Source organism: Diceros bicornis, chromosome 10, assembly GCF_020826845.1.
Source record: "Diceros bicornis minor isolate mBicDic1 chromosome 10, mDicBic1.mat.cur, whole genome shotgun sequence".
Classification (NCBI taxonomy): Eukaryota; Metazoa; Chordata; class Mammalia; order Perissodactyla; family Rhinocerotidae; genus Diceros; species Diceros bicornis.
The window spans coordinates 59,556,372-59,582,748 of NC_080749.1; the positions used below are offsets into that span (position 1 = coordinate 59,556,372).

Here is a 26,377-nt window from a genome sequence, read left to right on the forward strand (position 1 = left end):
TTTTTACATAACTTGTAATTTATTTTTATTTTTTCCTTTTGCTAAAAGCAAGGCAGCCTGCCACAGGCAGCACCTCATTTAGATGTGTCTGGAGTTTTGGAAGCCTGACTCCCCTACGTTCTCCCACAAATGGACCTTGACAGCTTGTTTGGAGGTTCTAGCAGGGGAGCGCAGTTATTCTTCTACCCTTGATTAAAGAATGGTCCTCCTCTGTCGGGGAAGGTCGTCCTCTTTGACTGAGGATGAAGTTCTGGGAGGGACACACATGGAGCGGTGAAGGAAGAAGGGGACATCCGCCTAGCCAGCCAGATCAGCTGAATCTACCCTGGAAATCAATGGGGTGACATATGTCACAGCCAGATCGCCCTCACATCCTACATAAATTTTAAAAAGCTATTATTATATTCAAAATGTTAACATGTTCATTGCAAAAAGAGACCACTTTTGGACATCTCCTGTAAGGAATGAGAGATCACATTAGCTAGCTGCACTGCTGGTGCTGTCTGGAGACATTCACAGCTGGAGGAGTTTAAAAAACTTTAACAGCAGGAGATTGGGAGACACATGCCGGTTACACACAAAAAAATGAGGATATACCAAAAAATGAAAAACCTTCTAGACACATGCTGAGCCCAATCTGATAGGGTAAACTTAAAAACAGTTTTGTGATGGAAAGAGGGGTAGATAAATGAATAGATATGTGATAAAATAAAGTACAATGTTGGTTGCAGACTTCTAAGTGATGAGCATATTGGTGTTTATAATTCTTTCAAATTCTTTTTCTAAATTTGAAAATTTTCATAATAAAATGTTTAGGGGGGATTACAATTTAAAAGCAGTTTTAAATGGTAGACATTCTGAAGGAGAAAAATCACTTAAGATTGAACCTAATAAACAGCTCTCCAGAGTTGCAATGAAGAGCTCAGAAACACTCTAGCTCTCTAAAGAAATGGCGAGTGCTGATATACAGCTGCCGACACTTTTAAATGCCAAAGTTATAGGAGGCTGATCCAAGAAAGCAGAAGGCTAACAATTCAGAGTGTTTACAAATATCTGATAAGGCCAAACTCTAGCTAAACAATTATCAAAAATAAAGTATCCAAGTATCTATTTTGCCTTGCTAGAATAAGTTCTGTCATCTTCCTTCAACTTTTATCTTCTCTAACGGCTGGCAGGTACTTGTAGATATGCAGAAACTGATTCACAATTTACACTGGAACAGCATTTTACGCATATTTATATGAGAAAGAAAGAGACAGAAAGTTTAAGTAGTGTAGCCTACTTTGCCCTCCATTGTACTTTCTGCTTGCACACCCAGAGTGAACAGACAGGAGAGGAGAGTGAAACGTCCAGTCCCTTAGCCTGCTTCTCTACCCAGTGCCTCCCACAGTGCGAGTATCCTGCTGGGCTGAGCGTGATTCTAGTACAAACAAGCACGCATTTTCTTCTAACAAACCTCATCACAAGCCAACTGTGTTCTGGAACTCAGCCTCAACGATATGTTCCAATGTTGGAAGAAAACCTAGCATGTTTACGGAAAAATAGTACATGAGTCTCTAATCCTTCCTTAGGCATTTTTCAAGGGTAATTTTGACTACCAGTAATTTCTACATTACATTCTAACTTCAGAACCTCACTTCACACAAGATGCAAACACACTGTACTCTGTTCATCTGAAGTATGAAAAGCTCTGGATTGGTGTCAGGAATTGTGGATTCTAGTCCCAGCTCTACTACTAACCAGCTGTGTGATCCCGGGCAAGCAACTCAGACCTCTGAGTCTCAATTCCCTCAACGATAAAATAAGGCAGGTGGTTCAGATGGTCTCTAAGTTCCCTGATCCCATCTAATCATCTATAAACCCATGAATTTTTTTTCACAATTTATTAACTATATGTCTGGCTAGTCTCATTTACCTAAACAGCAGTTTGTTATCTAATGGTGAATAATACAAATCAGCAATCAGCAGCTCAGATCCAGAAAACGAAAAACGTGAAAATTTTCCTCTGAAGACCTCCATTTCCCCAATATTGAAAAAAATAATCAGCAAAAGAATCATTAAATTACAGACCAATACTGAAAGTAGGTGTGATTAAAGTCAGTTGTTCTAAAATATAGTTTTAACCCTGTTCTTTGCAAGGTGGTTTAAAATGAAATAATCTATTACGTCAACAAACAAAATGCAAATACAGGAAAAGGATACAAAGAATGTTTGCTCTGACTAAAATGTTTAAAATTTACTCTCTGGAGCTTAAGAGCATTATATAAAAGACAATTTGTTCCTTTTGCCACTTTTATATTTTACAAACACACAAAAACACCTGCCCTCATTCTCATGCTTTATTGCAGTGGTTTGCAAATCTGGCTGCATATTAGATTATCACAGAAGCTTTAAGGATTTTTTTAAAAGTCTGATGAGCAGGCCTCCCAAGAGCAACTGGATCAGACTCTCTGGAGGTGGACCCCAAGCATTAGATTTTGAAAAATATCCCCAGATGATTCTAATCTGCAGTCAAACTTCAGCCCCCAAAATCACATGTGGGAGAAGAATTCGGGGAGGGGCTTTTTGGTTTTGTTTTTGAAGTGATGGGTGAGCTCAAGCAAATAGAAAGTTTAAGTTTTGTCTTCACTCAAGAAATGTAAAAATTAAAAACCCAAGGACCTTTGGATTAAAATATAAACATTTTTTTTGCATTTTTAAAACAGAAATATTTTTGAAACTCCTAATATCCTTCACTCAATATATTAAAATCTACAGATGTATTTATATCTATATAGTGAAATAGCTACTTAAATAAAAGATGCTTTCTACTGAATTAACTTCTCTAAGTTTTCTCCAGTTGCATGGTACATAGGTGCTCAAACTTTGTATTCCTTAAAAGTTAACAGTACCTACACTTTGGAAATATGTATCTTACTATTCAGTGCATCAAGCGCATAAAATAAGTCTTTATTTTATCTGCTGTAGTATCGTGAATTATTGATTGTAGTGTTTTTAATTAAAATTTCATTGCTAATAAAAGCAGATAAGATTGCAAAGTATACATTAACAATAACAGGAATCATTAGTAAGTGAATGAAAACATATTGAGACTTAAGAAAAGACACCTTTAGAGTCACCTTGGAATGCTGAGTAGGTAGTCTAAGGTGACACTCAGCTCATCCATATTTGTCTGTTCGAGACATAATGGAATTGTCAGAATGAGGCCACTTCGTCTGTCCTTTCCTCCTATTAGAGAAAAAAATATATAAATTTAACACGTAATAGATAGTAAAGCACTAAATGAATAATATATATTTAGATCTAATGTTACTAAAACAATTACAAGTTTAAGACATCAGTAAAAAACTATCTAATGGTTGTTTATTTTATATATTATAAATGTTTATAGTAGTAAAGCAAAATTATACAAAATTCAGAAAAAAATTTCACCCATGAAATCTTCACTTAAACATAGCAATTACCATTTTCTTTAATTTTCTTCCATTTAGTCTGCTTCTTAATATAATCAATTCATCAAGCACCTTTCATGTGCCTGGCACAATAAGCATTTACAAGTAAAATAAAATAAATTTCCAATCAACCTGGGAAGAAAGGCTTTAAGTTATAAGAAATAACAGCATGAAATATGACAGCTTATTTTCTAGACTGTTGTACAAAATATATAAAATATAATTTAAAGGGATTAGAAAATGGAGAAAATGATAAGAGCTGGCATAAATGTGAGAAGTTTTATAGAAAAGTTAAGACATTAGAAAAATGGGTAGAATTTATAAACCAAGTCAAAAGAGCATTCTGTGACAAGGAAAGATCTGAGTTAACTCACAAGGGTCAGAGAGGCATTCTTTGTTCAGGCGGCGAGAAAGAGAAAGCCGCGAGTATGGAACCTGGATGCTGAAGCCTGAAAGCCAGACACTGGAACGCACTGACACTTCGTGCATGTTCAAGTCCTTTTAAATTTCCCATAAGCATTACAATGTAACTATTTTATACACAGCTTCTTTGCAAGTTCCCCATATGATTGACTTTTGCACTGAAGCCCATCTTTCGACCCAACTGACATTTATGACAATTTTAGAAGCTTAAAAACCAGTAAATACTAAAGGAAACAATTCTATATGATCTCTGGAAATCCATAACTAAAAACTGAAAGGTGTGAAGTGAAAATAACAACTCCCATGAGTGACATGAGTGCAATTCATCATTTACCAATCATAATCTTCTGTCTTTTATTAGGTTAACCATATAAATTACTAATATTCAACCACTTTATTTAACCTCAATAAATAGCAATTCAATGGTTCAATTTAAGAGATAACAGTGACTTCAACTGCATGTTTTTTTGTTTAGAATATAGCTTTTATTTTTTAAAAAATGGATTGCACTGTCGTTTTCAAACTGTCTCCTGATTTTGTTGCTTTGAAAAGATTTTGTCTATTATTAGAAAGGTTTGGAAATTACTGGTTAGAATAATTAATAGTCAATAGAGGACATCAAGAGGAGTAGGCTAAGAGAAATTTCATTTGCTCCTCAAAATCACTAAGCTTTATCCCTGCATTAACCAAATCCACAGAAAGGTTCCTATCTGGACTGTAGCATTCTGACCCACTGTGGAATTCTCTTTAGAGGACAAGTCTAACATTCAGGACTACATTTAACCTCATGCCCTCAGCTTTCACAAGGGACAAGAAAATAATCACCACTGTAAACGCAAAAGACGGCAGAAGCCAAGAGGAAAAAGACTTTCAAGTAGGTGTGGTCAACAGGGTCAAATGCTGCACAGGGACAAGGGTCAAAACAATGCAAAAATGTCACTGATAAAGATTTAAAAAGAATAATAACATCCACTCTTGGCAACAGTGTGGACAAACAGGTATTTTCATACACTAGTGAGAGAAACAGAAATTGAAACAATATTCTTAGAGGGCAATCTGACAAAACCTAACACAAATTTAAATGTAACTTCTCTTTAACACTTCCACTTAACAGGAATTTATACTGCTGAACTCCTACAAACTGCACAAAGTTACAAATAAGAATGTTTCCTGCAACACTCACATCAGAAAATAACCAAGAAAAGGTAAGTATCAACTGGTAAGGGAAGAAGTTTTTAAAAAAGGAAACATATTAAATAAGGAAATAATAATACTAGTGGAATTCAATACCTTATTTGTCCTTAAAATCTACACTAGAAAAACATGCGGGGGCTGCCCCAGTAGCTTTAGTGGTTAAGCATCCATACTCTGCTTCAGCAGCGTGGGGTTTGCAGGTTTGGATCCTGGGCGCAGACCGACGCACCGCTCATCAAGTCATGCTGTGGTGGCGTCCCACATACAAAATAGAGGAAGACTGGCAACAGATGTTAGCCCATGGCCAGTCTTCCTCACAAAAAAAGAAAAAAAAAAGAAAAACATGCCAATTTACAGAGAAATACAATATACCTTGGAAAAAGGACATTAGTAGCCTGAATATCAAGACAATTCTGATACAACCTAAAGAGAATAAGAAAAAAAAGCAAAATAATATAGTCTGAAAAACCCTAAACAGGCAGGCCACAGCACCTACTCTAAAGCATGTGCAAATTTACTCAGTAATCCAAAATCCCAGAAAATCGCTACACCCAATGTATCACACCACTGCTCTCACCCTAGTAAAATATCTCACACCTTCTCCTTGACTGTTAGCTGATATAGACTTTGGGTTAGTAACTGAAGGTAAATTCAAGCTTGCACAACCAAGTTCAAACAGTAAAAAGTGAAGACCATGTAACTGATATTTCGTCACTCCTCCAGCACACTGAAAATTTCTCATAGGAAGATGGAAGACAAAAGCTATGATGCAAGATATCATAAAAACTCACTCCTCTATAATTGAGAGACAAGTATTTGGATGCTGGTTACCCAATTATTCTTGGTCTGCATTAATTCTTTCATGTTTATATAAGAAGTGAGATGTCATGACATCTACCTTGTAAAGGTCATTTTAATAAAATTACAGAACACAGTAAAACCTGGCCTGCCAAGTACCAGCCGTGACAGCGCTGGCTTGCACAGCATCCACTCTGATCAAAAAAAGCCTCAGAAACAGCTTTGAAACAAAATCATCACAGAAAAATGAAATGCGTTTCTGCCAAACTTACCAAAGACAAAAAAGTTTATACATCAAACACTTCCAATTTTAAGAAGAAAACATACCTGAAAGGAAGGCGAGTTTTTTCTTCAGAATGGGTAATATCACTGCGGCCTCCATTTTACTCCAGTAAACTTCCTCACTTCTGAAAACACAGACAGTTAAATGTCAACTACAAGATGATAATTATTTTATGAAATATATACTTACAATGGCTTATCCCAGGGTTTCTCAATCTTAGCATTACTGACATTTTGAGTTGGATTATTTATTCTTTTTTGTAAGGGGTTGTGACAACCAAAATGTCTCTAGACATTGCCAAATATGCTCTAGTAGGGAAAATTACAGCCATTTGAGAATTTTTTCAGAGCAATACTCTTGGGCTAAAACAGTGCCTAGTACATAGCAGTAACTCAATAAATTATTTGTTGAGTAAAGGAATGAATCAATTAATCAAACAGGCAATCTTCTCTCTATTGCTCTCCTTATTAATTACACAGCTTAATTCCAAATATCCGATTCTCTCAGTTCCACTATTTCGATGGCTTTCTCTGATTTCTCATATTTTTGCTTCTCCATAACACATGGTAACATATCTTTTCCTCATGTTTGCCTCAGGATATTTCCTAACACCCTGTTTCATGTTTCGCCCCCACTATTATCTGTCTCCACCTCTCCACATTTTGTATTTTCAAGTTCTCCAGGGAAAAATCTGATTAGCCCAGTTGACCTTTTTGTACCATGCCATAATTCACTGTTCTTGGTTTGATTTTCTGGTGTCCACTCAGCCACAGCCAGGGATTATGGCTAAATACAAAACGGGACTATCCGTACAGCAAGGGCTAAGGGCAAGACAGTTTCCCTTAAAAGGGAGCTTTAGCGTAGCACGCATCTGAAGGCTTGGCCAGCCCAGTATACTATTAAAACAGGATTTCGAGGAGAGTAGGACCTTTAAAACAAAACAAAACAAAACAAGGAAACCAAAGGTTTAATTATATTATCCACCTATATGTAGTTTCATGTCTGAGAGAGTATTCTCCATCACATTTTATCCCTCCTTCCCCGTCCCACCTCACATCCACTCATTATCACAATATAGTGACAGTTCCTTAGAGTACACCGCAAAATTGTATTGTATTTAGCAAAAGCACAGTCCTTTTTCTTTAACAGCCTCTTTTTCTTTTATTGAGATACAATTGAACATATAACATTATATTATTTTCAGGTGTACAATATAATGATTTGATATTTATATATACTGCAAAGCAATCACAGTAAGTTTAGTTAACATCTGTCACCATACACAGTCACAAAAATTATTTTTTCTTGTGATGAGAACTTTCAAGACCTACTCTCTTAGCCACTTTCAACTATGCAATACAGTATTATTAACTAGAGTCACCAGAAAGCATACTCTCTTAAAAATAATTTTCCAGCATAGCAGAAACTGTGACTCTGTATGAAAGTGTATTATTCAGCAAATACTTGCTATGAACCTAGCCCATTTCAGGCACTGTGCTACGAGCTAGAGCTAAAAACTCAAGTCACAGCCCTGCCTTGAAAAAAATGTAATCTTTAAAAAAGAAAATCCCAGATATTAAGAAAACAAAAATGTAGTCTTAATATTTGTCAGATAATGACTAATTAAGCAAGACTACTTAAACAAGTATACTATTTTACAGCTTTCGTGTATACAACTAAAAAAAAAAATTACCACTATTTGCACTTGTCTACAAAGAAAACATGCTGTCAAACTAAATATGATATATTCTTTTCAAGTTTCATACTTGAATATTTGTTTGCAATTTGTTCGTTCATTTTTGTTCTGCATCAGCCCGGGCTAACATACAATTAGTAGGAAGTATGAGGGAAAAGTTCACATTTTACATTTTTAATCTAAAACCAGTAGCACTTCATGTTTCCAGCTCAATACCTTAACCCGATGACTTTGTTATCCAGCCCTACAATAAAACCAAGAGCTCAGATTCACGTCTATGGTCCCTTCTCCTGTGACCAGCTTGTCAGAGAAGAGATTTGAAAGCTTGATAATGATGATGATAATGATTATGAAAATTAACACTTACTAAGTGTTTACTACAAGCCACGTACTGTTCTAAATGATTTATTTGTATTAACTTATTTAATCCTCACAACATTCCATGAGGTAAATACTATTATTATCCCCATTTTACAGAAGAGTTAACTGGGGCTTAGAGAGGTTAAATGTTGCCCAGCATCTCACAGCTAGTGAGTGGGGAAATTCGGATTCACACTCGGGCAATCTGGTTCCAGCAGTGACGTTCTCACATCGCAATATCGGCTTACCAACAAAACAGCTCTGAAAATATCCAGTGACATCTGGCCAACTGAACAAGATGGAGCTCTAGACTATACGCAAAATTAAAACATCCAGAGTATGTATATGTGTACACACCACTGCCTTGATTCATTCTTACGGGACCAGTACTTTTGCCCACCATTGCTTTTGCATCATCAGTGTAAATGCAAACACAGTGAAAAGGGCAAATAATACCTAAAAATTATTATAAAAATAGTTTTGACCTCACAGACTTTCTGAAAGCTAGAAACAAGAGAACTGCTGATCTAGGCTGTCAATAGGATGCTCTCACAAAAGAATTTCAACCTTCAGGGAATAATGCAGATACAGGAACAACTTAGTCATAGAAACAGAACTGGCTCCCTAACCACTTTTCCTATGGTATGAGGACAGACAAATTCTCAACTGCCTTTGTCTCCTTCCTATTTTCTGAGCCTATTTCTCCATCCTTCTCATCAATTCCGTGCATTATACAACATCCTTCCAATAAATCCCTTTTCTGCTTAAATTAGAGTCGGCTTCTCTTTAGTCAATGGAGAAACTTGATTGGTACAGAAAGCAAAACTGCAATTTAGAGTTTAGCAGATCATGTCTGCAATCACAATGCTGCTGCTTTTTTTTAATCTGTTGCCACTTATTCTGAATGAAAATGTCCGTCAATACACTGAGGTTTTAAGCCTTGCCACAATATAACCCAATTAACTAGCACCCAAGAGAAAAGAACGTCTAGAATTCCTAGGATCCCTCAAGGCATAAGAAATCAGCTGCACATGACCCTTGGAGTAATATCTGTGTTATCCAAGCTTTACAAGTCAGGTTATTGATTTTACGCCAACAAATGCCAAATTTTTCACCACTGTGTTCTCCATATACTTATTTTTTTTTTATTTTTTATTAAATTTTTTGTTTATTGCAGTAACATTGGTTTATAACATTGTATAAATTTCAAGTGTGTTCTCCATATACTTAAAGCAAAAAAGGGAGATGGCTTCAGTCTCTGGTCTAGACTTACCTTGGCAAACTATGACATCCAGAAGCAATCTTACATTTCATTACTGTCTCTTGAGACACATGCTTTATCCAAACTTTCCATTACTTTACAGAACCACTTCAGCATGGCAAAATACTAATTTTTTTTTTTTTATCCAACAGCTTTTTTTTTTAAGAACATCTTGAAAGTGATGAGAAAGTAATTTAAAGTAATGAGAAATATACGTTTTTGGGTGTGTGGGCCAAGATCAAATAAACTGATGGATAAAACGTGACGCAATGAAGAAATGAAAGCTGTAATGTTTACTCTTTAGATCTTCCTCCCTTCTAGAGTCTCCTTTCCATCAATCTCTTTCACTGTTGTCATAAAAGAGATGGGTAATAAAAAATAATGATTACTGTACCACTAGTTCCAATTAAATTTAGTTTTTCAGAAGTTATTTGTTTTAGATTTTTCAAGTTGTTAGCACAGCCAAAAAAAACCAAAAAAACAAATTCTCCTATTTCTGGTTATCTTACATATCTCATAGAATAGTTAAAATAATGCACAAAACACACAAAATAAAGGAAAAATCTTGCAAAATACAACCATCCACTACCATCACGCAATAAAATGTTAAGTAACACAAAGACCAGCTCATGTTCTTCTCCCATGGGATACATACAAATCATTGTTTTTCACAAGAAGAAACTTACTCAACCTAAATATATTCAACCTAAATATATCTAAGTGGATTATATTCTCAAACAACGAATGAAGCCAATGACGAACATTAACCTGATACGAATGAAGTGTCAAGGGAAATACATTTTTAAAAAAACTTGCCAAGTGAAAAAGGCTAAGAACGGAAGAATAAAACAATTCACAACATGCTTAACAAAAACATGTCATATTTCATATTACGGTCATTTAAAACAACCTATTTCAAGTCACAATTTTATTTATTAAATATAAAGGAGGCAGAAAGCCAGAGTTTATAGCAGATGTGGTGCCTTGAAGACTGGTGAATATAAAGAAAAATGTGCAACCATAACTGCATGTTACCTTCAACCATAAGCAAGACACACTGAAGTAAATTATTACCTTTTCTAAGTGCAAAATAAATCCTACCTAAAACAGAGCCCTTTCACAGTGAGGGACGATGAATTCTGAGAACTAGAAATACAGGGAAAGTAAGTTTCAACTGATATTTGTATCCATCTTCTAGTGTGAACATCTTTCCCAAGATCTTGGCGAGTTAGAGGAAAAGTGGGGCAACCAAGTAGTTAAATTGGTATCTTGTCTCCCTAAGAGCAGAGACCAAGTCTCATTTATCTTTGTACTTATTCACTCATTCATTCACTCATTTAACAAATCTACAATGAGCAGCTACTGGATCAAGGCCAGGCTAGATGCTGGACATGCCTGGCATTCAAAAACTATCTGATCAACGAACGAACAAATGAGCAAACGTATGACACAGTAAAGTAAAATACTGACCTAGGAATCCTAACATTATCACAACTACCTGATGTGAATACCTTGTGGTGCAATCATAGGATCACGTGTGCATGCTTTTCCTTCAAAGCAGCTTCTTTCTACTGGGACAGTCTCCCACAGATCCAGCAGCTACATAACCGGCTGGAAGCTGGAGAAAAGCAGGTCCCTGATGGCAGTAAAATAGACATCCATGGGTGCTATCAATGCGCAGCCATTAGAGGGCAGCAGAGGATGTGCTGAGAAGCAGGAAAAGATAATTGCAGGCCTTTTAATCAACACTGGGCAAATTACACTTCATAAGAGATTGTAATTGATGATATGAGTGAGCACACTGGAACTCCTCTCTCAGTAAGTATAAATCAACCAGTTTATTTGGAAAATTTAGTTAGATTCTTCAAAGAGCGTTTTTAACAACCACTGAAAACCCATTAGGATAGCCCAAGGCTAACTAAATCATCTCTAATAAGTCTACATCATGTAGACACATGACGGCAATGAATGAAATCAGAATGCAGGCTCCTTAGCTTTGTATTTCCAGAAGAAATACGAGAGCTGTCCTTAAATTCAGATTAGAAACACCTTCAACTGTTGTTTCGAAGGAAGAGCAATCTTACAGATTAAAACAAAACAAATATACTTATAGGTACTCACTACTACGTTAACTGGGCTCATCACTCTACATATCCATATATAAAATTATGAAGAAACAAACATTACTCAACTTTAGAATAATACATCAGTAAAGCAGATCAACAGTTGAAAATTCATGTAATTTTTTTGTTATTACAGGTGCTTGTGTCTGATTATTAATCTGGTTTTACAACAATATTGACAGTATAAATGAAAGAACAATCTTTTTGATAGATTTTAAATGAAAATGATAAAATAATGGTTAACTTTTACAATACAGATATATCCAAAACTCTAATTCCTCTAAACAAAATTCAAAGCTAAAGTATCACCATATTATACCATTTTTACAGATGGATCAGGACCTAGTTTATTCAGTGAGGGGGGAAGAAAGGAAAGGGAAGGAGAAAGATTTTGAGTTTTCTATGAAAATATCAACAATCTACCTTGAAAGACAAGAAAATTCTATATTAAGGAGTACAGTAGGACATTAGAAGTCCTATACTGTATTTAAACTTTAAAAATTCAAAAGTATACTGCTAATGGTAATGACAGCCCACCACTTAAAAACCGTTTCAAAAACTACAATGTAAGCAACTACCTCTACACCACCCTCTTTCCCTGCCTCTTCTTGGCAGGAGCCACTGACACTGATATTTACAAAGACAGAAGCAGAGGGAAGTCAGTTCCTTAAGGATTTCTCCATCCCTCTAGACTTTCTACCAAACCCTTAGCACTGCAAACTGCTATTTTTGAAGGTCCAATTTCAAAAATTCCTTAACTATATGAAATTTTCAAATCTTTGGCTCTTCTTATCTGTGTTAATTTATTGATAAATCCTCAGGAGTTTGGCTGCTTCTTCACCAAAATTGGGGCAGCAAAAGGAAAAAGGAATACTGCTTTACAGAAGTGAATCAGGCTTGTGAAATTCCAGGAAGGTAAAGATATTTCTGGTATCCCTAGCTGCAGAGTATCTGATGGCTAGAGCTTCTTCACCTGCTGCCAGAGCTCTCTGAGATGAGCTCTCCACCTGCATGGCTTCTGCATCTGAGTCTTGCACTGAGCTCCAAGAAGCCTGGACCATTTCTTTCTCCAGATCAACGGATGTGTCCACTGAGTTCACCTGACTGGGTAGGTCTCCCTCCATCACCAGAGGAGGAACCAGGTCCAGCTATAATAACTTGACAGACTCATCATCTAATTTCTAGATCCCAACCCCTCTTTGCCTGCTATGTAGGTATCTTCCATCCTCCTCTTCATCTCAGAATTTCTGTGGGTCATCACCAAACCTTTTCTCTCTTGACTTTTATCCTAGAAAGAAGTGTTCTTCCTCTATCCTTCACAAAGACATACATGCCTTCCACTGAGCTGATCTCAGACTAAATCCAATATTCCAAACATATAATAGTCTAATGGGTTTGAAAAGAGGTTCAGATGTATTATCAGGTTCCTAATTCCAAATAATTGGCATACAAATGAATTTTTAGCATCCAATTATTTCTATGTTGGATACCACACATATATAAAAGAATACTTATGTTCAAATGAGATAATATACATATAACATGAACTGAGATTTTGGCTCTAAGTGTTTTTATTTATATAATGTAAATATTTGGTACATACCAAATACCACACAGGAAAAAAAGTAAATAATAGTAAAAAAAAAAGTTAAAAAATATCTAAGTTAACTAAAAAGATGGAAAACTGCCCCAAAATGGAAATTCTTATAGTATTACACAGGCAGAAAGAAGCCAGTGGAACATGTGAGAGAGTTATTTTCCATCAGACTAAAAGTCCCATTTAAAAAAAAAAACAATATATATTGTAACATATTTTTTGAGGTAAAACTACAAAAACAATACTGAACATACTGCAAATCTTTTGACTTGTTCAGTAACTGAAATGTCACCTCACTATCACATGGAAAAAAATAATACAAGGCACATATGGAAAACTACTTATAGAACGCTCACCTCTTTTATCCCTCACAAGAGCAATAACAGCTATCTTTCCCAAGCGAAGACCTCCCCACTGAAACCTCTCTGCCATGGGATTCTGTTCCAAAGAACTGTTCTCCCTGAAAGGCAGTTGACTTCAGTGGTAAAGATCATGGCCTTGGAGCCGAAGTGTGACGCCAAGGTGGCCACTTACTAGCTAGGTGATTTGGGCAATTCCTTTCATTTCTTTTATAGGCATAATCACTGAACCTAACTCACAGCACTGAGGATTAGGTGAGCTTCTGTGTGCACAGTGTTTAGTATACTCCAAGATGGTAAGCACTCAATAAACAGCGTCTATTTTTAGTAACCAAATTTTCCTTCCTCCACTAATTACTGATTTACTACCACCCATTCTCCACTGAGGCCATGGCCAAAGCATTCCCACTAAGGTCTTCCTGATCCAACACACAAAAATGGTCACAACCTTATTACAAGTAACTTAACACATCCTGGCACTTTTTTATGTTCTAAGAATATTATTTCATCCTCAGAACATACAATTCTATTAATAGCTCCATATTTTTCTGATGAGAAAACTGAGGCACTGAGAAGTTAGGGAATTTGCCCAAAGTCATACAGAACTTAACAGATTTATAAATCACAGACTTGGAACCACAGAGAACATCTACTCCAACTTTCTCATTTTACTGATAAGGAAACTGCCTTAAAAAACATACCACAGATTGAGTGGCTTATAAACAACAGAAATTTATTTCTCATGGTTTTGTTGGGGCTGCTATAACAAAAATTCCATAGAGTGGGTGGCTTATAAATAATAGAAACTTATTTCTCACAGTTCCAGAGGCTGGGAAGTGCAAGATCTAGATGCAGACAGATTCAGTGTCTGGTGAGAGCCCACTTCCTGGTCCACAGACAGAATCTTCTATATGCGTCCTTACATAGCGGAAGGGGCAAGGGAACTCTCTAGGGTCTCTCTTATAAAAATGCTAATTACCTCTCAAGGCCTCACCTCCAAATACCATCACACTGGGGATTAGTTTTCATCAGATGAATCTTGGGGGGGGATCCAAACATTCAATCTAGAGCAGAAACTGAGATCTAGAGATGTGGATTTACTCTCCTAAGGCTGCAGAGCAAGAGAGTAACATGAAACCCAGGCTGCTAAAACCCTGCGCGCAGTGCTTCTCTCCACTATATTATGTTGCCACATAATAAAATCAAAATTAAAAACACATGAAGAGCAGAGAGAACCATTATCTCATACATGTTAATAATTTTTTCTAAATAAATAAATATGTCCCCACAAAAACTTACACACAAATGTTCATAGCAGTATTATTCATAACACTCAAGACAGGGAAACAACCCAAATGTCCATCAATTCTGAATGGATAAACTAAACGTGGTACACCCATATAATGGAATACTATTCAGCAATAAAAAGGAATGAGGTGGACCAGCCCCGTGGCTTAGCAGTTGAGTGCACGCGCACCGCTGCTGGCGGCCTGGGTTCGGATCCCGGGCACGCACTGACGCACTGCTTCTCCTGCCATGCTGAGGCCGCGTCCCACGTACAGCAACTAGAAGGATGTGCAGCTATGACATACAACTATGTACTGGGGCTTTGGGGGGAAAAAAAAAAAGTATTAAAAGGAATGAAGTATTGCTAAATAGTACAACATGGGTGAACCTTAAAATATTATACTAGGTAAAAGAAACACAAGGTCACATGTTGTACGATTCCATTCAAATGAAATATCCAAAACAGGCAAATCCATAGAGACAGAAAGTAGATTTGTGGTTGCCTAGGGCCGGGGTCAGTATGGGGAGTGACTAGTAATGAGCACAAGGATTCTTTTTTGGAGTGAATGGAAATGTGAAATCAAATTGTGGTGATAGTTCTGTAAACCTACTAAAAACCACACTGAATTGCACACTTAAAATGGGTGTAAATTTTACCTCAATAGAGATGTCAAAAAATAATTTTAAAAATAAACAACAGAACTGCCCATTTTGTAAATCAGGAAAATCCAGATGAAAATGATGTGCACTTTAAGTACTAAAAAACAAAAACTAAAAATATGTAAGCAATATGCTCCAGAAAGTCTGTAAAATGAATTGCACACCCTGAGCAATTTATCCCCCTGACTTCCACTATAATTAGAACATACTGCTATGAAAGAACTTCAGCTGCAAAGACCAATTTCTTTCAAAGCTGTACATTCTGGATGCGGTAAAACAATAAGAAAAACAGACTAAATGGATTAAATAGAGGAAAGAAAGGAGAGTATAAGCAATAATGCGGCTACTACTTTACGTTCATAGATAGATGCCCGAACTCTCTATCATTCTAAATAAATTGGTACTACAAAGGGGACTTAAGATTTGATTTTCATTTTTAACCTATAGGGAGATTTATAAATAAAGGTCTTAGGTATCTCAAAGTTTTCATACCAACACATATAGACATCCAAGATTTAATTAAAGATTAAATATTTATTCCTTTCAATGGTATTACATGTTTGAAAACAAATCAAGTTTGCTTTTGAAAAAAGTATAAAATGTGCCTTTGAATTAAAACAACACTAATACTGTTCTGTACTCCCTAAAAATCAAAGGCTTAGAGGATCAATGAATGCAAATCACTTTGAAACATCACCTACACTAAGAGGTGAAATCTCAAATTAACTATCTGTATTATACCTCCAAATATAAATAACAATGACTGACATCACTGAGAATGTTCTATGTATAAAGCAGTACCCTAATCACTTCATGCGCATTATTTCATTTATAACTCACAACAATCCTCTCAGGTTAGAATTACTGTTGTCATCATGTAACAGCTGAGGAAAGTGAGGCTTAGTGAGATGAAGGGGGGTTAATCTGACAAAGGTCATGCAGGTCTTAAGTAGCAAAACTGGCATTTCAACCAAAGGCTGAGTCCAACGCCTAAGTTATCTGACCTCTCATGCTCTTGTTTAATGTAGTAACCTTTATTACAATATGAATAATAAAGGTCTTTAACATCTCTCAAATAGAATTGCTCATTTTTTTAGATATAAGGACATTAAGGTTATGTTTGTTAAGAAGAGTATCTTATCTTTTAGTGACATACACTTTAATATTTACAAATGAAATATGCCTGGGACTCACGTCTATAATGGGGAGAACAGGATATACATGAAATAAGATTGTCCACACGTGATAATTGTTGAAAGAAGATGATAGGTGGGTAAATGTAGTTCATTTTACTATTCTCTCTGCTTTTTTTTTTTTTTTTTAAAGATTTTATTTATTTATTTGTCTCCCAAAGCCCCAGTAGATAGCTGTCTGCCATAGCTGCACATCCTTCTAGTTGCTGTAAGTGGGACGCGGCCTCAGCATGGCCGGAGAAGCAATGCGTCGGTGCGCGCCCGGGATCCGAACCCGGGCCGCCAGCAGCGGAGCGCGCGCACTTAACCACTAAGCCACGGGGCCGGCCCCTCTCTGCTTTTATATATTTGAAAATGTCCACGATAAAGTTAAGTCTAAATCTTTAAATATACCAATGCTGTAAAAGAGGGAGCTACAATCCTTTAAATTTTTTTTGCATTTAGCAATATTTTCTTTATTTCAAAATCAAGAAGAGACAGGAAATAGACTACATCTAATCTGAAAATATTCACACGTTCACCGTCATATTTTAAAGCTCTCTACGGAGAAAGATCTGCGTATCTGGGCCCCACGTAAGACTGCTGAGGAGGAGGAGACCAGTTCTAACAAACGAAGTACCCACAAGAGAAAAGGCAGCAGCAGCAGGCCGGGGCCCTGCTTTTGCCACTCGGTTGGCACTGGCGACTTCTGTTCCCTCTTTGTGACTGAAGTCTTTATCACTTTCTCAGCAGTCTCCCTCTCACTCTATCACTATCACCATACAATACTCTTTTTCAAGTGATTAAATTACCAAGAAAAGCAAAGTTTATGTCCACAACATGCCTTCCCTGATGTATGGACAGTCGTAGTTGGTCAGAAGACCAGGCAGATCTCTTAGGTGAAGAATCAATTAAGTATCATATTCTTTGACCTGGAAAAGAGAGTCCAAAAGTTTTACACGTAACATATATTAACACTTAAGAGCACGTTCCAAATTTAATAACAATTTATTTTACCTATATAGTCAATAAAGCCAAAAAAGTTATTTCTGAAATCGAAAGTAGGCGTTGGCTCAGTCGTTTGAATGTGTCTATGTTTGCCTAGGACAACGCCTGGCACATAACCAATGCACAATAAATATTCGTTGAATGAACTCCCTTCTTATTATCCTGCCAGCTTCCTCAGTTAGGTGCCACGGGGCAGAATAATTCGGAAGCAGGAGAAAAAGTAAGGGAAAAACAAGCTTAGACAATTTTAAACTCAACAAAGCACTATTACTAAAGCATGCATTTACTTTGAACAGAATATCAAATTACATAGTTCAGGGACCTTTACTGAAACATCTTGGGACCTGGCCCATCGGGATCACGAATGAAGAGAGGCATTTTATAAAGCCTTCTTTACGCTGAGCCAACTCTAACTTTTGGCTCTAGAAATTGCTTATTTAACTCTACTAACTTTATAGTCTAAGTGAGTTTTCATTATCTATATTTTAACACTCGGAAAAAGCCACTTTTTAACATGAACATTTTTCCGTTTTCTGAAATTAAATCTTCATTTTTATTCCAGTATTCACCATCACCCCCTCCTCCACCTCACTTTCTCACTTTATCATCCACAAATACCTTACAGCTCCAAGATCTTTCTTGCAATATTTAGATGGCTCCTGACGCGAGCACACACATCTCACTTGGCAGATCATGCGATCTGTAGAATCCACAAGAGAACCACAGAGGCGACTTTGGAATTCCTCTGGACAGTCAAAATAAGTTTTGCATCAATCAAAAAACAATAAGTTTTGCTAGCAAGTATTTCTAATAATTGAGGCAATATCATTTCTGCCTCAACTAATACTATTTCCTAGAAGTGAGACTGCGGCAACAATGATTAGAAAAAATATTTTTTTGTAGGAATACGCAACATACAAAATCAAATTTTTTAAAATGAGAAACTATGGTAATTGTTTACTTTACAAGAAAATGGTTTAAGTTTAAAAGGGCTTTCTTAAAATGGCCACTGCTTCCAGTACAAAGTATACCAGTCAGGCAGGAGGCACCAAGCAGCACCTCCTGATTTCAGTGACTTCTGCATTGCTTGTGGAGCCCCTGACAACAAGCAGAAGCAGCAGGGATCATGATTAAGACCAGAGCCAGACTGACCAGGAGTCAAATCCTAACTCTGCCCCTTATCAGCTGTGCCACCTTAAGCAAGTTGCTTTACCTCTCACCCTGGCTTCATTACCTTAAGAGGGCCCAGCTGCCTTTCTGTGGAGGGTGATACGGCATAATTCTTTCATTAAATTCTCATTTAGCTTAAGCTCATTACATTGGCTTCAATGTTCAAAATTAAAGGGACTAGAACTAAGACGATCACCCTTTCTGACTCCCTCCCTCATAATCCCTCCCCCTCCCAGGAATCTACATTGGCATCTATCAACCACTGAGGCAAACTGAGAGACACACAATCCTTTCCCCCACAGAAGGAAATAAAGACATCCAACAAACAAACTATATTTTGCTACAGTGACAGAGGAGGGGACTCTTGAATTAGTATTCTCATAAGACCCCCTAAAACATCAGCCCTGCTCCTAGAAATGCAGATGCATAAGCAATCTTCATCTATATAAAACTACTGTAAAAAATGAAATCAGAACAACTAAGCTGATGAAAAGTATCCCTCAAAAACAACAGCAAAGCAGAAAACTTGAATAAACATTCCAAACTGAGCTGTATCTCTTTAAACAAGCATTTGGGATATGAAAAAACACCTTGGATCAGAAATTTAAAACCTAAAAATAGAATCGACAAAAGCAAAAAAAAAAAAAAACTAAAGAAGTGACTAAACTCAGGTAAGAAATAGAAGAAAAAGATAAAATCATATCAGAATTGAAGACTAAATCACAAGGTGCTCAAGAATAAACTCAAATAAAAACTTAATAAAAGATATTGAAGAAAAGTTAAAGAACCAAGAGAATGACAATGAGATACGGAAGTAAAAATAGGCATAGAAAAAGTTTTTGAAACGGAAGATAGGGAAAAAAAGATATATAATTATGGATAACTGGAGTCCCTGAAAAAACAACAACAACACTGGAACGGAACTAATATTTATAATCCAAAAAAACTTTTCAGAAACAAAAGACCCAATTCTACATATTAAAAGGATCCAGTAGCTAGCAGGGAAAACTGACTTGCTACAATAAACTCGAGGACATATCCCAGTAAAACTATTAGACTTTACAAATAAAAGGGATAATAAAACCAAGAATTCCAAACAAAAGGATCAAACGACTTAGAAGGGCAAGAAAATTAAGACTGGCATCAGACTTCTCAAAAACAACATATAAAGCAAGGCCACACTGTAAACAAGGAAAGAAAGCATGAACCAAAGATTTTATTTCTGGCCAAGCTGTCCTTCCAGTATCAAGGCTACAGAAAAACAACACTAACAACAAAAATATGAAAGAACTCAGGGAGAACTGTGCCCCTGAACTCTTCTTAAGAAATCTACTGGGCCGGCCCTGTGGCTTAGCAGTTAAGTGCACGCGCTCCGCTGCTGGCGGCCCAGGTTCGGATCCTGGGCGCGCACCGATGCACCGCTTCTCCGGCCATGCTGAGGCCACGTCCCACATACAGCAACTAGAAGGATGTGCAGCTATGACATACAATTATGTACTGGGGCTTTGGGGGGAAAAAATAAATAAATAAAATTAAAAAAAAAAGAAATCTACTAAAAATTGAGCTACATATAACCAGATAGGTGACTGGGAAACTTCAGTAAAGAATGATGGTAAGGATTTAACATATTTAATTATAGAACTAAGGGCAAACAGTTGCAGTTAAGATTTGAACACAAAGTAGATATAATGCAACTAAAAACAAAACACAGTGGAAGAGAGAGAAAAAGAAAAATGTAGAATAAACCCACTGATTGTTAAAATAGCAATAGCTAAGAATCAAACCACACCATTAAAATCTAAAATAAAGGGTAGTAGAAAGTTAAATAAGAAAACAAGAAACGGAGGGCATTTAAAAAAGGTATAAGGACACAAGCAGCTACTATAACAATAACAAAAAGCAACAAATCCAAAATATCCAAAGAAATTTTTTAAATGGACGTACAAAGCATATCACGAAGAAAAATATAATATAATGCACATACTACACATAACATAAAACAATACAACAGAATAGAGATCAAACTCATATTACACACACATATGACACAAGATTATTCACTGCAGTATTATTTGTAATTGAAAAATACAATTGGAAATAACCTGAATGTCCACAGTGTAAGAGCAGTTGAATAAAGAATCAGTATAGCCACACAACGGAGTGCTATGCAGCTATAAAAATGAATGAAGATCTCTATAAAATAATACAGATATCCAGTATACATTGTTAAGTGGAAAAAGCAAAGTGCAAAAGAACATCCACAGTGTGCTACCTTTTGTGTAGTAAAGAGAGAAAAGAAGAATACATACATTTATATGCTCATTTTGTGCAAGGAGAAACAAAAGAAAGACAAATGAGAAACTTAGAGTAATTGCCTACAGGAAGCAGGGGAGAACGGCGGAAAGGATGGAGGATTGGGAAAGGAGCAGAAGAGATGGAGGGATGCCTAACACTTCTCTGAGCACAGCTTTCTGTACAGTTCTAACTTTTGGAACCATGTTAATATTTCACCTACTCAAAGAAAAACAAGAAGATCAACAAGGATGACAGAAAAAAAAACCTAAAATAGAAATCAAACAGAAAGAAATAGCTCTAATGGCATTTCAAATGATAAAGGTAACTACACGAAAGGGCGGGGGGAACTAACTCAAGTAACTTTTGAACACAGGATTTTCACGACATATGCTCAGGCTGTAAACAACAACAAACCTGTAACTAAACACTAAATTCCAATAAATTTTTTTTTTTACAGTGTTAATGATTAGCAATTCTGAATTACTTACTGTATATTCTAAGATTGAGCAAGTAAATAAGTAAACTGTGAATAACAGGAGCCAGACTTCTCACTGTCAAACAAGGGAGTTACAAATATGGAAAGGGGGGAAGGAGGCTAGAATGAACCCCACAGTGATAACTGGAACAGGAAAAACGAATACGTACTCATAGTTTTTAATACATATAGATATAGCGGTGTGTGTGTGTGTGTGTGTATCCCCTAGCTCTGTCCACTGAGAAGGCTCTGATGGTTAATTTTATGTGTCAACTTGACTAGGCTACAGAGTACTGAGATAAATGATTAAACATTATTCTGAATGTTTCTGCAAGGGTGTTTTTGGATGAGATTAACAATTTAATTGGTAGAGTAAAGCAGACTGCCCTCCATATCGTGGGTGGGCCTCATTCAATTAGCTGAAGGCTTGAATAGAACAAAAAGACTGACCCTCCCCTAATAAGAGAGAATTCTTCAGGAAGACTGCCTTTGAACTTAATCTGCAACACCGGCTCTTCCTGCCTGATGGCCTTCAAACATCTGTTCAACGGAACATCAAACATCAGCTCTTCCTGGGTCTTCACCCTGCCACCCCACCCCACAGACTGGACTTGCCAGCCTCCATAATCACATGAACCAATGCCTTATGATGAATCTCCTTATACATATATCCAATGGTTCTGCTTCTCTGGAGAACCCTAACTAACACAAGAGCCTAAAATCAATGACCTTTCAGTAGTGATGAGCACAAGTGCCTGGATCTCGATTTCCAAATAGTATTCTCACTAAAAAGAATCAGGGATCCTTGAAAAAATGGCAGATTCCAAGGCTGGGTAGAGAAAGTACAAGATGACCCTGGAACATCCTGTTGGCAGAATATAAGGAAGTGCTCAAAGCTTTATGGGTACATGTCAACAGAACACAGAATGATTCAGGTAAGAATTATTATTGTACATTAAAACTAGTGGGAAAAAATTCTTGTAAGAAATACGATGTTTACAGAGTCTCAAATTATCTCCCCAAACCATACTTATTAACTACAAAGAAAAAAAAGTAATTTTTTTTTTTTTTGAGGAAGATTAGTCCTGAGCTAACATCTGTTGCCAATCCTCCACTTTTTTGCTGAGCAAGACTGGCCCTGGGCTAACATCTGTGCCTATTTTCCCCTACGTTATACAGGACGCCGCCACAGCATGGCTTGAAAAGCAGTGGGAAGGTCAGTGCCCAGGATCCGAACTTAACCGCTACACCACTGGGCTGGCCCTGAAAGAAAAGCAATTTTACAATGGGGAAACCTGGAGGACACCACCATAACCAAGTGATAAGGATTTACACCACCAGTAACAGAGCAACGAGACCATGGGCCGCCAGCTATGATACACTGATACACTTGTATAGTATTCTAGCCAAAAATGCTAACCTGAATCTAATCAGGAGGAAGCATCGGACAGACCAAATGGTGAAATATTTCTACAAAATAACTGATCTGTCTTCTTAAAAAATGTTGTATCATGAAGCACAAAGAAAGAACAACGAAGTTTTCTGGATTAAAGGAGATTAAAAAGGTATGACAATTAAAAGTAACACATGATCCTAGACTGGACCCTATAACAAGGGGGAAAAAAAGTTTCTCTTTTACTCAAAAGGACATTAGGAAATTTAGCAAAATTTGAATAAAGCCAATATAGTATTGTATCAATATTAATTTTCAGATTTGATGACTGTACTACGGTTATAGTATAAGAAAATATCCTTGTTTGGGGGGAGATGTGTACTGAAGTATTTAGGAACAAAGGGCCATAATGTCTGTAAATCACTCTCAAATGGTTCAGAAAAAAATAATATTTATTTATCGCTTTATGAAAAGCAAATGTGGCAAAAAGTCAACATTTTGGGAATCTAGAGTCAAGGGTATATGGGAATTCTTTGAATTATTTTTGCAACTTTTCTGTGAGTCTGAAATTATTTCAAAATTTCAAAATTAGGTAAAATTACAATAGCATTTGATAATAAGCTCTCCTACATTATTCCTCAACCCCCCACACATATAAAAACCAAAGCCAAATACCTAAGAGAGAGATTTTCAAGTCATTCTTTTCCTATATCTCTATACAAATGGTCACATAACCTGCTGACTCGATCCTCCTTTCTTCAACAGCACTATTGACTCCATTATTGTACAACCTCTGAAAGATTTTTGTGACTCCAGACTCTCCTCTTTCACACATTTGCAAAATTAACCACCTCACTGCTCTACTTTAAAATCCTGAATGGTCCTCCATGGCCAACTCTTCTTACAAGACTTAAGTCTTTTCCAGATCATGCCCCTGCCTCTCTCTCTCTCTTTACTTCATGTCCTTCTCATCAGCAAGAAACCAAGTGCAGTTCTCTGAACCCACAATGCTGTTTCATTGTTTGTGCTCTGGCATATGCTGCTATCTCTGCTGAAATACTCTTATCTACTTAGTGAAAGAAATTCCTATTTATTCTTTAAACTTTACCTTAGCTTCACCTTCTTGGTGAAACCTTCTGACACAACACTCAGAGGATAAGTAACCATTTTCTCCCTCCTTAGCGCTACTGTTTTATCTCACACCATCTCTATTACACGCATCACACAGTGTAACTATCTCCCACTCTAAGGGGAATGGGGATTCACCGACAGAAGGACCCAAGTCATATTTATTTGTTGAATTACTTAGAATACAATAGGGCCTCAAATAGTGTGAATCATTATACACACACACATACTATATGAGCATATAGTAAAGGGTGGAAAAACGTTAAGAAAGCCTCAATCTACATATTGAAAAGTAAAACCTAACAAAATGAAAAAACAATTTTAAGACTAATACACATTTCACAAGGGAAATAACATATGATTTTGCTTCTTGTTTAATATGTTAGAACAAGTCCTAGACTTAATTTTTTTGCACTCATCTTTAGAAAACAATCTGATGTAGCTTTTCAATTTTTATTTTCTATAGTTTGATAATTAAGAACACTTTGTTGGTCATAGGCTTTTAAATCATAAACTGGAACTAAAATAAATTTATGTACTGGAAATAATACAAAACCAAACATAGTTTCACTTTATAATACTTAAAGTACAAGAATCAGTTTTTTGGTCAAAGTGCTTTAAAAGCAGTAATTCCTGATTTAAACTAAATTTTATAAAAAATCTAATCACTGCTTCATCTTATTTTCCTCATCTAAAACTAAGCCAATTATATAATCTTCTATCAGAAAAAAGTTTAAAGGAAAATATCACAAATGTTACCCTTGCCCTTCTTTCCAATATACGCATTACAGGGATAAGTAAAATTATTTTCTAATCTTAAGAAAGAGATCCTTAAATTATTAATAACACAACAGTCCATGTGAAAGCTTCCATGAAGAAAATGCTATCACATACAAATATGCAAGATGGTAACTACAGAAATTAGCCCTGTCACTGATGTCTTTTTTACCTCATGTGACCTCCTGGTTTTTCTGATGGCTTTCTGATGATCACTTTGCCTTAGACTTTTTGAGGGACCAAGCATCTGACCCTTGTTTACCTGGCCCTGTCTATATGTTTCTTTCATAGCCTGTATTCCCAAGCATAAAATTTAGCATCTATCAAAAGCATATGCTCCAGAAGGTCATGGACTGAGCCAATTTTACTTTCTATTGTATGTCTGCCCCTTCCCTACAAGTGCCAAGTACAGTGTCTACAGCAGAGAAGGAATACAAGACAATAAATATAAGACAAATGGCTGAGTTAGTTGGGAGATATTTTAGGTGATAATTTTTATAAGGATTTAGTTTATTTTCTTTTGAAATAAAGTGATTATTTTCCAGAATAAGCACTGGTAATCAGACACGTGTGCCAAAAATGGCAACAGGCCTACTTTTAGTAGCATAAAGGGTAACTTCCAAATTTCTCCTCAATGTTTGGGAGCACAGAGACTTCCTCTGCCCCTGCTCACCAGAGACAGAGTCCACGGGAGGTGGCAGCTTTATCTCTTGCCGGAAGGACAGAGATACAACCAAGGTGTACAAATTTTGAAATTAATCTATAAATATAATGATACTAATAAACCCCAAGGAAACTGCTGACATAATGAAAACTAATGCCTTCTCTTGATCTTCCCTTAGAAATCCTACGATCATTAATTAAATCCTTCCAAATTCTTAGATTCCACAAAAATACATATTAAATAAAACATTATACTTATACATACACTACATTTAGAAAAACAGAAAATTTAACAAGTAATTTGACAATGATCTAATAACTTTCTCACCATCATTCATTAAAATTAACTTAATATAAAGTATCAGTTCTTTTGAAGTAGTCCCCTCAGTCATGCCAGCTTCTATCTGAAACTAGAAACTTATTACTTAATAAATTACTAACTGTAGGAAAAAAGTCAGTGTCATTTTAAAATTCTTTGTGTATTTTGCTTATAAAGGTCATATATAATAAACCAAACCAAACGAGTGTCCCTAATATAAAGAACAAACTAGAGCACCTAATTTCTTCTTCCTTGGAGGACAGGCTTTGTTGTCACAAAAGTTAATTGAATTCTTGTCTTTGATCCTATTTTTTTCTCTACATTCTCTATTACCTGATCTCTTTTTTCTTCCTCTGACTTGCCCTTCTTTCCTTAGCCCTAACCACTTTTATTATTAAAACTAAGTCCTGTCAACCTCAAGTTAAATACACTACTTAGATGCCAAATGTCTACACCAATTTTATCAAAAGACATTCAAGAGTGC

The 26,377-nt window shown here is 36.3% G+C and overlaps 1 protein-coding gene across 6 annotated transcripts in view; it reads right to left on the reverse strand.

Moving 5' to 3' along the window:
- SESTD1 (SEC14 and spectrin domain containing 1) overlaps nt 1-26,377 on the reverse strand; it is a 136,983-nt gene that overhangs the window by 88,619 nt on the left and 21,987 nt on the right. For 4 of the 6 annotated variants that reach the window (XM_058549348.1, XM_058549347.1, XM_058549343.1 and 1 more), the window contains 2 exons: nt 6,195-6,274; nt 3,120-3,228 (listed from right to left, as the gene is read on the reverse strand). In XM_058549348.1, the coding sequence (XP_058405331.1) occupies nt 3,120-3,228; nt 6,195-6,249 (164 nt within the window). In that variant the 5' untranslated portion in view covers nt 6,250-6,274. Of the gene's footprint in view, nt 1-3,119; nt 3,229-6,194; nt 6,275-17,477; nt 17,598-18,291; nt 18,419-26,377 lie in introns of all 6 variants that reach the window. The other 2 variants (XM_058549345.1, XM_058549346.1) reach the window with 1 other exon arrangement.